Below are 14000 nucleotides of genomic sequence, written 5' to 3' on the forward strand. Positions count from 1 at the left end.
TAAAAAGGAACCAGCCTGGTTGTGCACCTTTTAACTGCCATATTACGTTACCTGCTGCAGCTCACTGATCTCCTCCCTCAAATAATCTTCTTTTCTTGCTTGCTGTTGCTCGGCCCTCTGCAGAGCCAGTCTCAGGTCAGCCACCTGTACACAACATCAGAAAAAGCTAATCAAGGATGTCCTGATAAACTGGTCTGGCTTACTTATATATATGTGCAAAACTAAACAAATTACCAAATAAGTACTTAAAGACACTGCTATACTGACATTACTACCTGACAATTTCTATCTTGCTTATGTAGCATGTCCAACAAATAATCAACCGCTTATGCTGTAAACATTTCCTCTATTGCCCAGCTCTGGTGGTATTACATGGATTGGGCTTTTGTGAGTGAAAACAAGCAGGATGAACAAATTCTGGGTATAGTTAAACAATCACACACTGTCAACTCTGTCTGCCTGCCTGATTAAGTAATCATAACAGGCAATTGTTTCGAAGCAGTACCACCTGCACTTTAGGGGGAAAAAACTGCACCACTGACTTACGTTTCAGGATTGTGGTTTATTGAGGCTGCACCACAGCCTACTGTGGACTACTGCTTATATTAACACATGCAATGTGTGCAGCAGCAGCAGCATCCCAGTAGGTCTGAAACTTGACCTACATGCACGGCGAACAAACTGACGCACATGAGCCCGTTTTACCTGATTGGCCAGGGCCTCCTGCTGCATCCTGGCCTCCTCCTTGGCCTTCTCAAGAGCCAGGCTCAGCTGCTCCTTGGCCTGCGTTTCCCTGCTAAGGGCTGCTTCTTCGGCATCACTGACTCTGCTGGCATTCGCCCTGTGTAGCTCTGCCAGCTCCCTGACAACAGAGATGTAGAAGTCCATCAACATCATGACCCTATTAAGAGTGCTGTCCCTATTTGTAAGAAGAGTGAAATATTTGCTGTTGCTTGGCACAGATTTGATTGGAAACAATGACGATACGGTATTTATATATTATTAAAGTACATGTTAATTTGTACTTTTACTTACTGTCCCCTTAAAATTAGGAGGCTATGTATAGAAATGGTTAGAATTCCTATACTGTTCACCCAGTGTAGATGTAAACACCCTCAAATTGAAGGTGAAAGTCAAAACTTTATCATTTCAAATCCAATTAACTGGAGTACCACACAATAAACGTGTCACTTTGCAAATACTACTCTGCGCTGTATGCTCTGTCAACCATGAAATAATATAATGAAACATGAAGTACAATACAATAGCTGGCTTGTGAGGTTAGATACACAATAAGAGCTGTGGTTGTCAGTATTTAGTGTTAATAGCAAGGTGTGTCAGTGTTTACTTATAAGAGTTGTCTAGAGCAGCCTGGACACTCCTGTTCTGCTCCTGCAGCTCCTCAGCGTCTGTCTGCAGCCTGCTCAGCTCCTTCTCCTGCCTCTCCACCACACCGTTCAGCTTCTTGATGTTCTCCCTGTGCTGCTTCTCCACCTCCTCCTTCCCATCTAGAACCTAAACACATAAAGCAGGACAGAATCATAGCCATGATTATACTTCACATAGTTTTTTAAGTTGCACATGTCACATCTTTGTCACATTTTAGAGGTTTATGTTGAGAGATAACATTAATTTATAGTGCTCCATGTTTTTGCTAAGAAATGCAGTGTTTTAAGAGATGTTATTAAGATGTTATTGTTTTTTGCTTTGTGTGTGTGTGTGTGTGTGTGTGTCTAGACTACAAGTCTACAACAGTCGCTAAGAAAACATGGTTCTGAGGTGTGTATTTGGGTGTCAATTTGCAAACCATTGTTTTCATTATTTCAAAGTTACATGAGTACGGTCCAAGTGGCTTATTCATTTATGAGAGTATGTGACAACTTGAGACAGCGTGAAGAACAGTTTTTTGATTATATTCATCTTTAAATCAATCCCATCTGGTGACATTAAATCCTGCTTTTACTAATGAAAAGCCAACAACACGTCAAACAATGGAACAACAGAATAACCTCAAAGCTATTTTAATGCGTCTCCTAACAATACCAAACCCTGACAGCTCAACCCCACTTCCTCTGATTTAACCAAAGTAAACCTCCTGAGCAGAGAGTTGAGAACTCAAATAGTGCAAATACTTTGATTGGAGAATAACCTGTTAACTTAAGACTGAACCCCCTTAAACCAATATTACAATGTCTCCATCAAACATCATTTATCATAGTTAGTAAACAAGGTGATTTTTTAATTTAAACATGATATTTGAGTCAAACAACACTATGATCGAAGTTGTAAAAAAATTATTAAAGTTTAGAGAAAGTTCTTTTGATAGTAACTGATATAGAAAATGACAACTACTGCACAGGTCCCCAAACCGCAGAAGAACTTAAAGAAGTCATTAAACAGGGGCAGGGTAAAAATTATTGTCATTGCTAAATTGACACTTTTAACTATGTATGTACTAAAAAGCTGACCTGCTGCAGTTGCCTGAGCTCATCCTCCTGCTCCTTGATTTTCTTCTGTTGCTTAATGGTCTTTGTGTCACTCTCCTTCTCCTTCACACGCAGTTTCTTGATGATGTTGCTGTGCTGCAGCTGCTGCTTGGACAGCTTTTCACCTAAAAGTGACAGAGATCAACACTTACTCGTCCAACTTAGGTAAAGTACAGAACAGATGTTGAGACGGCTCCAATATTGATGCATCCTTGATGACTGGAGCCCTAATAATTCAACTAACTTTGAAATTACGGACTGAAATGTAACGTTTCCAGTACTATTACTGAATAATAATACTGTACAATAATCTACTGTATAATACGGTAGATTACAGAGTCATGCTGGAACACCAGTTATTACATGTACATGTATATATTCTGGTAATAAATGATCCATCTTTCATTTTATATTTCTTAGGGCCATGACCCAGCATCATACCTACTCTTCATTCAACACCTTATATGCAACGTTTTGTGAAGTAGAAATTGGTAAAGGCTGCTGCTGTAAGAGTGCGCAAGTCCGAGTCAACTACTGGCTTTATGTTTACCATTTTCTAGACTGTACTGTAAACCCGTCTACAGTGTAATTGTATGGGTTGGTGGAGGTGAAGAGTAAAAGTCTGCTTCATAAGTATTACCTTCTTCCAGCAGGCCTCGGATCTGCTCCTCCTTCTCTTTGATGATCTCCATTGTATCACTGGCGTTGAGTCTTGTAGAAAGCTCTTCTCGCAAGCCCTTTATTTCCTGTAGCACAGAAAAGTGTCATTTTTGACACAGACCCTTTGGATATGTTAAATTATGGATTTTACATCAAAGTAGATAAATATGAGTAAGTTAAAAATTATAATTATACTAACTTGCGGTCAACCAATATGGGTTTTTCAATGTCTGATGCTGACATTTAGAGAGCAGGGATATATAATGGCAATATCAAAACAAAGATATATTTATATATTTATATCTCAGCCAGCAACATGTTGTTTTAGATTACATTTTTATTAATGAATGAAATAGAAAAATACATTGGGTTAAACTGTAGATTTCAAAATGTGACTGGTGTTTAAGGGAGAGTGGGGTACAGTTTTTCAGAAGTGACATCCTTCAACTGCATTAATCTCTACAGTGGTTTAAGATTAGATCAGCTGTCTTTTAGGATGATATATATACACACGAGGCCGATATCTCAAAATGCCAGATATGAGCCCAATTGATCAGCTGACCGACTCACCTGTGGTCTATCACTAACACTAACTGCATAGAAGAAGTAGAGCCTCAGATCACTAATAAGTGAGTTACCTTCTTGGCTATGTCTCTTTCTTTGCAGGCCAGCTGAGCCTTCCTCTCTGCATCCGCTATGCGCTGGGTGAATTCGTCCTTTAGTGACTGAACAGTGGAGCTCTCCTCCTTCAGGCTTACCACTTCACTTGAGGATGAACAGACTCGTTAGTTTAAGAGCTCATTGTCAAAACCTATGCAGCTTCAAGGATAAGACAGCACAAGATGATCTTTTTAAGCATCCAGCATTCAGAGTGATTTGATGAAAACATCACTTGAAAATGTCTGCAGTATTTCTACATTATATCGCAGTTACAATAATTACATAGGTACATAAAAGTTATGCAAAAAAAAAAGCTATTTAAAATGTTAAAATTCAGATTTTAACATGATTAGGTTCATAGTTTCTGCCTGGATATCAGCAACACCACCAGTATCTTGTTCAAAACAGGTTTCCTATCAAGGTTAGTTACAGCACCATTGTGGACCGTGTGTGTGTGTGTGTGTACTATACTGTATACTCACTCTCTGAGATTGTCACATTCCTCCTCCAGCCTGGCCTTGTCTTTGCTGACTGCCAGCAGCTGGGACTCTCTCTTCTCAAGACGGCCAGACAGCTCATCAATGACCTACAACATGTCCACAGGATTTCTGTGTGTTTGCAATAGCAGTTGCACAAAAAAAGGCTAAAAATATAAAACATTCTTATAAGGAAAGCAGTGTGTTTTAATATACTCAGAGATTTACGGTTGCCTTCTTCATATAGCATAAAAAAATACTGGGACTTAAGGAGGAATTACTGATATCTGATCAACCTTTTTGAACAGATATTCTGTCTATATACTGACAGATATTTATAGAATACACTAGTGTCCAATGGTCTTCAACCACATAAACAGTTGGTTTAATCACATTTGTTTTTACTTCTTAAATGTATAAATGTTGCTATGTAATTTCATAGTTATTTTTCAATGGGTTACTTGTGCTCAGATAAAGCACTTTACTTTTCAGAGCAGCCGAACACGTTTGCATAGAACTATATACAAAACTACTAATTTATAACTAGAATCCCTCATATATGTTTATCAATGTGTTGTTGCAAAGATATACAGTAAATACTGGGGTAGGGTGTTTTGAAGTTATGTATGAACTCTAGTGTGCTCTACATGATACACGCAGCTATATGGACTCATAAAGATATGTATAATATGCATGTAAAACAAATCTTTACAGTTGATACTAGCAGTTGCTACCTTTTGAAGCTCCAAAATCTGAACTGTTGAGAAACTTTTCATCTCTTCTGTGATTGGTTGCGTGATCTGTTCCTCAGCTTTGGAGGTGGGCTCAAGCACTGTGGCATTAGCCTCAGATCCCTGTTCCTGTTCTGTCAGCTCTTCAGGCTGCTCACTATTAACAGGCGTCGCACTCCGTCCACTCTCCTCCATCTCATCCAGCGACTGCTCCCTCACTGTTTCAGTAAAGCCCTCTTCCTCCTCCTCCTCGTTTCCCTCTCCTACCTTCTCCCCCACTCCATCTTCCTTCTGCTGACATACAGCTGATGACACCGTTAAAGGAGCCGGGCCTGCAGTGACGGACGCTAGTGTCCTACTGCCAGGGATCTCATCATCTGAGTTAACCTCGCTGACGCTGCGGCTATCCAACGACTGCACACTGAATGAATCTATACGCTCAAATGCATCCGAGGAGGAGCCGCAGCTCTCTGTGAGTTTGGAGTAGTCCTCCAGACGGGGGAAATCTCCACAGGTGGAGGCACTGAGAAGCTGGAAGGAGCCCTGCATTAGGTGAAGGCCAGCCTTGCCCTCCCCTGTTTCCTGTCTGGAGCTGGCTGAGCTCTCACTCAACACAGACTCATGGTCCAGCACTTCAATGTCACTGGTGGTGGAGGTTCCTGAGGAGAAAGCGCTGACCGGAGGAGAGGGGGTATCACTTTGACGGTCCTCCACCTTTGTGTCTTTATGCTCTATGAGTACTTCCTTCGAGGATGGGGAGGGTGAAGAATCAGAAGGGGTAGAGCTCTTAGGTTCAGAACTGACAGCTGACGGTTCAGAGGGATCCGCAGTACCCTGGTCAACCTGATCTGATGGAGGCTGTGATTCCTCTGTTTTTGAGTCTGCAGAAACTACTGAGCCAGCATCTGTTTTTACACTGTCATCAGGGCTACAAGGAAGATCACTGGAAGAAGTAGGAGAAACTGGCTCCAGGAGGATAGTGTCTGCATGGGGTGCTGATGGTGATGACTCGGGCTCAAGTGGCTGGTTCTCAGCAACTGTCTGAATCTCAAGACTCTTATCAGCAGGTGCTGACTTTTGAGTCTCCACTTCTTTTTGGACCACAGCCTCTTTATTTTGCTTTTCCTTCTCCTGAGGTCGCCTCTGAGACATAGTAGGGGGTACAGACACTACCTTGGTTTTGGTGACAGCTTGTGCGTCTCCGGGTGGCAGAAAGGCACTGAAAAAGTTTTCGGATTCATCTACAACTGTACGGGTAACAGGAGTAGTAATGGCCTCAGAGGAAGGAGGAGGAGTAGTGGTCTTTTCTTCAGGGGGTGCTTCCCACTGCGACATTCCCCATCCTCCACTCAATGACAGCTTTCCAGGTAATGTAACATCTGATAGTAAAGAAATTGTACCAGTTGGAACAGTAATCCGAAATGTGCATATTGCAACATTAGTTGTTACCACATTATGTTACATCGCTTACCATTATAGGGCATTACAACTGTGTCACCCCATTGGTCCTCTTCTTTGATGTCCAGAACTCGGTCGATTGACTTCTGAGCTGTTGTTAAAGCTTGTTTAGCGAAGGTGGACAGATGAGATGCATTGAACCAACTCATATTGACTATTAGGCTAACGTTAGCAAGCGATCACCAAGTTCAAAAATTGTAACGCGGATCTTAAAGGGAATCAGGAGTTAACAGTTACCACACAACGCACAGTCACTTTAAATGTCTCTGCATTTTTCGTAACCCGGTGCGAACAATATTTCACAATTTCAAATTTTGTTCTGTCCAGAATAGCTCTGTTGACAGCTAGCTAGCGCTTAGCTGTAGCTGTTAGTTAGCCAACGCATAGCTTTACTGCACAGGGACAGCATCAGATACAGTCACCGCTCGCAGTCTGCATAACCTCAGTCACTCATGTAGGAATACGTGTATCGCTAATACCGTATCTAGCACTCTACCACAACTACCCAAGCCTCATTCCCCTGGTTAATCCAAGCTTTTTTGGGCTCCTTTGCTCGGTCGTCATCGTTTGTTTTGGTCGCTCTCAACTTGTAGCCCAACTAGCATTAGCACACTCGCTACTTCCTTTCCACGTAGCACCATGACGTCATGATCCGGTCTGACTGGGCCTGTGTTGCTTTTGGTCTACTCAGCAGAGTGAAATCCTCCAAAATCCACAAACCTGCATTTTGTAATAGGACTATAGATGTCTACATAATTGCAACATGTATATTATTAGCTCTATATTTGTGTTTGAGCCTTTGCTTTTCTATATGTTAACCATCACCTTTAAAATCAACTGGTATTTATGGGCGTGAAATAATATTCTCTCCCATAAATACATGTAAGTACATAAAGAAAACACAACACTTAGTAAGAAAAACGTTTTATTCCAGTTCACACATTATCAGGATCTGTTGATTACCACTTCAGCGGTTACTGCAACTAAAAAACTGTGTTGGAATAAATAAATATTCAAAACCAGAACAAGCACAGAATAATTTTCCAAAGTAACCAATGCTTGTTTGCACAGAGCACGCTTCAGGTTGTAGTGCAGACATCACATTAATGCAGAAATCCTTAACATTTGCAGACAAAGCATCACCAAAACATGACAGGTTCTGAACTATGATTTGGCTTTTCAGTGCAAAACATTAACTTTAGTCAGTAAGTACATCAATAAGAAATTAGCTACAATCATTTACACTGTGACTGAATACACTGTAAACTGTACCTAGTTTTTAGGCCATTTTTAATATTTTGCATCAAGTCCTACTCGCCCCAGACACAAGAATGACATCAACTTGCTGTGGGAGTGCTCGAGTTCATCCTATGAGGTAAAGCAGAGTCTGAACAACATGGTCTGGGGTGTGGTGACATCAGCTACAGCCAGCTCTTGTCCGTCAGTTAGCCCCAGCTCTGGAAAAAACATGTTCATAACATAAGTGAGTCAGCATAATCTATTCAGCACAGTCTATTCATCTGATCACTGCAGAGTGTACACACTGCCATTTTTGGAAACATGTTCAGGAAATAAAGGACCTCACCCTTCAGGGTTTTGGACAGATTTGGCCGCGTCCTCTGTTCGATGGAAGCGACAGACTGTACAACAAAATACCAATTCAACATCAGCTCAAACCAAAACTTGCATGATTGCCTAATTTCATCAGGACACACCTCAGACTCACTTTACCATTAGACTGAACTTAAAACACAACACAGTATGGAACCAGAGGTTAATTACCTGTAAATATAATGTTTTGTTCTTTCCTTCCACTGTTGCTGTTATAGCAGGGGATTTCATTTGTCTGAAAAAATGCATATATATTGTTATTTTATGTTGAACACAAATGCGTGAAGCACTACCAAAAATCAAACAACATGCAAATATGACTGCAAGTATGGGTAGTACAGCACAGTAATTATTAAATCAATAATAATAATAATAATAATAATAATAATAATAATAAGGAAGGCAAACCTACAGGGAAGCACTCTCAGTCATGTAGTCCACCACCTCCTGGAGTGTGGAAGATGGAGAAAAGTGCAAGTCCAGAGGTACTTGGCTGCAGGCTGAACAGTTTTCCTGCATCAAAAGTGAACATAAACCAATGTTTCACAAAAAGCCAACTTTATCACATGTAGCAAACATGACCTGGCAGATGAAATTCAGGAACAAACCTTCCGTTCTGCTTCAAAGGTGTAGGTGTACAGGCCGTCAACATCATTGAACACCATGTAGTTATTTAGAGGTATATAGGCACTGCACGTGGAAAGATAACATCATGAGAAACAATGACAAAAGATCTTCACTTTGTGCATAGGGCTATCAAGCAGAACCTGCAAACTCACCTTGATGCTATTTTGAAAACCTCTGTTGCGCAAGCAGCTGGGTCAAATGAATCAGAAAAAATAAACAATCATGTCCGGGAAGACATTTCTGTTTACATAAAGTCAAGTCAACTCAGTACTGTTTGGAAATGATTAACTCATTTGTGGCAGGGCATACAATCTTGCATAAAGGCATCAGGTCCACAGGTCTCTACTAAACCACCTTCACACTTTCTTAACTACTTACCAGCTATGACAGCATTTGTAGATGCTACAGCTGGAATTATCCTCTTAACAACACCTGCAACATTAAATAAGATATTTATGAATGAAAAATGTTTGGCTTACTTTTACAAATGGACATTCAAAAAAATAAATGCTATATAAATCTGCTATCAGAGCAAACAAAACATTTTACAATTTTTCTTGCACAAAAACAAAGAGTATTTTAAAGACACAGACTAAAGACCTCCAAACACCACTTGCTGTGTTTTCAGAGCTGCAAGAAAAGAGGCAGTGTTCTGGTGGTGAGAGAGATGTGCTACAGTATGTGTGCTCACCCTGGGTTAGTCTGTATGTGACTCCTGTTATGTTGAACTCTGCTGCCCTCTCCAGTGATCTCTGGTACACCCACTGGATGTGCTCTGGGTCATCCCCATCCAGAACGACACTATCTGTCCACACACACACACACAAGTACAAACAAGAACTTAATAAGAACTTAAAGCCTCTTGCTTTTCATTTTAGCGTTCATGTTAACAGTTTGGAGTGGCCACACAGCCCTCAGCTGCGGCTCAGGCACCATTCCAGCGGTTGTCTGCAAAAATGTGATGACGGGATAATGAACTGTGATGTGTCATATTCACATCAAGCCAACAACATTACACTTTTCACTACAGTTTCAATGACTGAACTCAGAACATCTGCTTATACAATTGGCTTGGTGCCTATAATGTAAATTAAGGTCTCGCTCCTGATGTAAATGAGGTAAGTCCAACACTGGAAACCTGTAGAACAGAAACACCCCCAACACCACCACCCCTACCACCTGTTTGTAAAGGTCTTGTGAGTCACGGGGCAGGGTTTGTTGAGCCTCAAGTCATACTTAATAATCATTCTAAACCACACAAAGACCAGTAAACAAAAATAATAGTAACTGCAGTGTGATTTCATACCTCCAAAGGGTGTCTCTTTGGGCCACAGCAGCATGCGGACATACTCAATGCAATGTTCTGGCAAACGAGGCATGGAGGCTATTGTACACATGGGGAAGTTGATCTACAAAGACAGGTGTATTTTAGCAACAACAAACTGACCAGACCACCAAAGCTGCGTTTCGACCAAAGGAAGGGACCAGGGTCTAAATTTAGTTCTTTATTTTACCCCCCAAAAAGTCCCTGCTCGGGGGGGTAGTACTTTCCGAAAGTACCAGTACTTTGGGAGGGTGGGGCTTGACTTGCAGTGAATTTCGGAATGGATGAGTAGAGGCTACTGGCTTTAACTCGAGCATGTCAGGTGTTTTTCTCCTACTGCTCCTTCCTTTTCCACCGTTGTTTGCAAACCAATAAATCACAATCAACAGTCAAATAGCACACAAGTCTTGCTTGACGTCGGCATTAAATGTATTGGTCGGAAATAGCAGCGGTGTGTTTACAGCAAACAGCTTACGGAGTTACGCTAAATACTGGGTCCAAAGTTGTTGTTTTAAGTTTTCATCAGTCAGAAAGTTTTTACACAGAGCCGAAGTCGGTCTCCTCCTCTCCAAAACAAGCGGAACAGCTGTTTACAACAGGTAATAAAGCTCGTTAAACATCCTGTTCCTCCGATACTCAGGTGGACACAGACGTGATGCTGCCAGCTGGTCTGCAGCTCTTGTCGGCTGGGTATATTTTAACAACCTTCCAAACTGTCACGATTTTATTTTTGTGTTGCTTTCTCTGTGCTGGAGTTATTTTATGAACATGATGGCTTTATCCAGTTTGTTATTAAATTTGTAACGATCTTTATCGTGTGTCTCTTCATTATACAGCCTACATTAGCAGGTTAATTTTGCCTAATCTTCGCATGTCTTTAGACCATGGTGGAAACGCACACAACAATGGGCTGAAGGAAAGTTCCTTTAAAAGAGATCCGGGGACTTCAAAGTCCCAGGTGCTTTTGGTCGAAACACGGCTCTAGTTGTGGTTATTTAAAAAAATAAATAAATAAATAAAAAGGCTATCTCACCTGAGGAGGGTATAGCTCAATAGTACAGTCAATGCAGGCGGTCATGCCAGGGAGAATGACTCTGGCATTGCCTTTGAAGCCTTCGGTGCCACCATCAATTAGAGGAATGATGGAACCTGGGTCCAAGACACCATCCTCATACACCAGCAAAGACAGCTGCACAGAAAGACAGAGGGATCCACATGTGATTACATGAAACATTATACTTTTCGGACAACATCTTACAGCTTTATCATTTTTTAAATGCAAGCATTACACAAGGAAAATGTAGCAAAAACATTTAACTCACCAGCATACCATTCATCCACCTCCTGGCAACTACAGAGTCCAGTCCACAGACAATTATATGGAATTCTAGATGAAAACACAGAGATGAATGAATTCAAACCTAATATCTTACAATGACACAAGCAGTACCAAAGGGCGAGTTCTCTATCGTTCATCAAACCAAATCGTAAGCTGACTGAACCATGGGCCATAATATAATAATGATACTTACGTCTGTAGAATGTATCATCTAAGTCTTGAATTTTCTTAAAATGTCTGCATAGAACATTAAGGGTTTGTCTGGACAGAATGTTCACTTGCTTTCACAACCTCAGAATTAAGTAGGCTGTCTCGGTCTACATTCTTAAATTGTGATTTTCAACACGAGACGTATCTGCTTCCAACATTTTTTCACATTTTAATCATGTGGATTGTGGTTTCTGCATTCTTAACTGCATTTCTATCAAGCATGTAAAAACTTGCAATAGTTGTTTCAACCAAAAGGATACGGGACTACACAGCATCCAGGTACTCGTGTGTTGATAAAATCAGCTGCAACGTCCGCCTTGGGCCGACCTACATCTTTTTGCCTGGCCAACATTACACACAGATTAAAATAACATATTCGCTTACATTACATTAACAAATAATATGACTCAGAAATGTACAGAGAGTGTAATACATACATCCTACTGACCTGAAGAGGAACTGTCGATTCAGGTTTGAAACATCAATGGTGTCCATGTCGACAACATGAATGTTGCGAAAGCCTGATAAAGCCTGTGCCAGAACATGAACAAAAACAAACAACAACAAAGTGTTGGCCATTCATTAACGCACAAATGACATCTTCCAAATATTCATAATTTTAGTGATCATACCAGGTCTTTCAACAGCTCACATCCCAGACCACCAGCACCAATGACCAGGATTCTGCAGGTGTCTAACATAAACTGCAAAGACTGGGGTGAGAGATGACAAACATATCATATATTAGAGCAATACAAGATCGCACATGACAGAAAAATAAAAACCATCATCAAAGCATCATTCTGCTCCCTGTAACTGTTACCTCTGGGCTGGGTTCGAAGTCAGGATGCGTGAAGGGCCCTGGTCTTTCCAGAAACTTTCTGATATGGTTCCATCGCCCCTCCCACTCACAGGTGCCTCCATCAACCACCATCCTGAAGACAACAATATGTACATTTAGGATGTATCATCAACAGTCTCTCTGGCAATCTCAAATTATGGAATGGTAGATGGCATGCATACGCCTGTATGGTTACACGAAAACGTCTAATAAGTTCATGCAACAACAAAGAAACAAATCAACCAAGACCTAAACTCAATACTGTTTCACACTGTCACATAGTAAGGGTGCAATTTACAGTTCACAACAGATCATGCAATAATTTAAAACGTTCAAGAAACTAAATAGGAAAACTGTATTATAACATTTACTTGTGTTTTAACGTCTGCCCTGTCCGCGTCTGCTCTAACATGTGTAACGTTTTGTTGTTTAACTAAAAAAATAGCAAAACTGAAGATTTGACCGGTAGGCGTTTCTGACCCCCTGGCATTTTGTGAATTAGCTGTCGTTACTCTCTTCCCTGGACAGCTCCCCCGGTAGCTAACGTTAGGCTAAGTGAAGAGCTAGCATGTCAACAGAAGGTACAGTAACTCAAATACCTCTAACTTTAGGTATGGTAACGTTACATTAACCACAAATTCTTACTGTATAGACGTGTTAGCCACACACGACCAACTAGTCAGTATTATTGTCCGTATCCTAGCTGTCAGTGTACTGTCTAAAACCAGTATTAGGTTAGCTTCTTCAGCTGGCTAACGTTAACCTTCCTCATGTCTAGTAACCTCAAACCTTCCGCCAGTTCTACCAATTCATCACTAACTTCTCAGTCAGCTCCACTACTCTCCTTCTTTTCTTCTCCCTAAAAAGAGAGAATAAAAGAAGGTTCATTCATGCTGTGCTTTCGTAGGTTAATGAGATTTTAAAGCATCTTTCGGGCAGTTAATGACTGTGTTTCTTGCTCGTTTCTTCGGCAGCTACTTACGGTTCATCCGTGTCCGCCATGTTTGGCTACTTATCTGCCTTCAAATGCCGAAGTTAGCGGTAGTAAATACAAGCACATTCGGGCAGTAATGTAAAAGTAATCCCTAGGACAAGGTAGATTTAGACGCTGTTTTAATTTGAGTCTAAAAGACCTATTGTGTCTTGCAGCTAGGGCCTAAAGTATTTTCAAAATCTTAGCATTAGCAATAAAGTATTAGATGAATTCCAATATTTCCGATAGTGATGAAGGCAGCTTTGCCAACAGTTCACCATAAAGACGGCGAGTACACCTCAGATCCAACAGGTGGCAGCATTTACCCTTTATGTTTGTATGGCTTACATCCACAGTACTTCCACCACTGTGCGTACCTACTGCATATTATATTAATCTGTATTTCTGTCACACATGTAAATGATCAGATAGTGTATTTAGTAAAGATGTACAAATGTTGGCATTTTTTCATGCAAGATGAGTATGACTTTTGTGTTGGAGCATAGATTTAACAATGGCAAAGAGGGTTAAATAATTGACTCTACTAGTAACTACTTGATAATTGCTCTGTGTGGTTATAACTTTAGCTCTTAGCTATAAAAAT

At 40.8% G+C, this 14000-nt stretch overlaps 2 protein-coding genes across 7 annotated transcripts in view; both read right to left on the reverse strand.

The window, feature by feature from the left end:
• The window catches only part of tmf1 (TATA element modulatory factor 1), a 13074-nt gene extending 5996 nt beyond the window's left edge, over positions 1–7078 (reverse strand). Inside the window, exons 1-9 of the mRNA XM_046076395.1 lie at positions 6485–7078; positions 5017–6392; positions 4289–4392; positions 3785–3911; positions 3127–3232; positions 2469–2611; positions 1349–1515; positions 706–862; positions 52–144 (exon numbers count right to left, since the gene is read on the reverse strand). Of these exons, the coding sequence (XP_045932351.1) occupies positions 52–144; positions 706–862; positions 1349–1515; positions 2469–2611; positions 3127–3232; positions 3785–3911; positions 4289–4392; positions 5017–6392; positions 6485–6620 (2409 nt within the window). The 5' untranslated portion in view covers positions 6621–7078. The remainder of the gene's footprint in view (positions 1–51; positions 145–705; positions 863–1348; positions 1516–2468; positions 2612–3126; positions 3233–3784; positions 3912–4288; positions 4393–5016; positions 6393–6484) is intronic.
• A 301-nt stretch (positions 7079–7379) lies between these two features.
• Positions 7380–13675, reverse strand: uba3 (ubiquitin-like modifier activating enzyme 3). 6 transcript variants are annotated; one of them, XM_046029344.1, is made up of 18 exons: positions 13406–13675; positions 13244–13282; positions 12406–12517; positions 12215–12295; positions 12031–12113; positions 11843–11923; positions 11566–11609; positions 11356–11420; positions 11067–11222; positions 10016–10118; positions 9401–9514; positions 9088–9141; positions 8862–8898; positions 8691–8772; positions 8495–8595; positions 8254–8317; positions 8057–8111; positions 7380–7928 (listed from the first exon to the last, which is right to left on the reverse strand). In XM_046029344.1, the coding sequence occupies exons 1-18, from the start codon at positions 13423–13425 to the stop codon at positions 7840–7842; spliced, it is 1380 nt and encodes a 459-aa protein (XP_045885300.1). In that variant the 5' UTR covers positions 13426–13675; the 3' UTR covers positions 7380–7839. The 6 variants fall into 6 exon arrangements, with proteins under 6 accessions (XP_045885300.1, XP_045885302.1, XP_045885298.1 ...); XM_046029346.1 differs by lacking the exon at positions 13244–13282; XM_046029342.1 differs by lacking the exon at positions 13406–13675 and having other exon boundaries at positions 13244–13380.
• Positions 13676–14000: the final 325 nt, after the last annotated feature.

Source organism: Micropterus dolomieu, linkage group LG18, assembly GCF_021292245.1.
Source record: "Micropterus dolomieu isolate WLL.071019.BEF.003 ecotype Adirondacks linkage group LG18, ASM2129224v1, whole genome shotgun sequence".
In the NCBI taxonomy this organism is placed as follows: Eukaryota; Metazoa; Chordata; class Actinopteri; order Centrarchiformes; family Centrarchidae; genus Micropterus; species Micropterus dolomieu.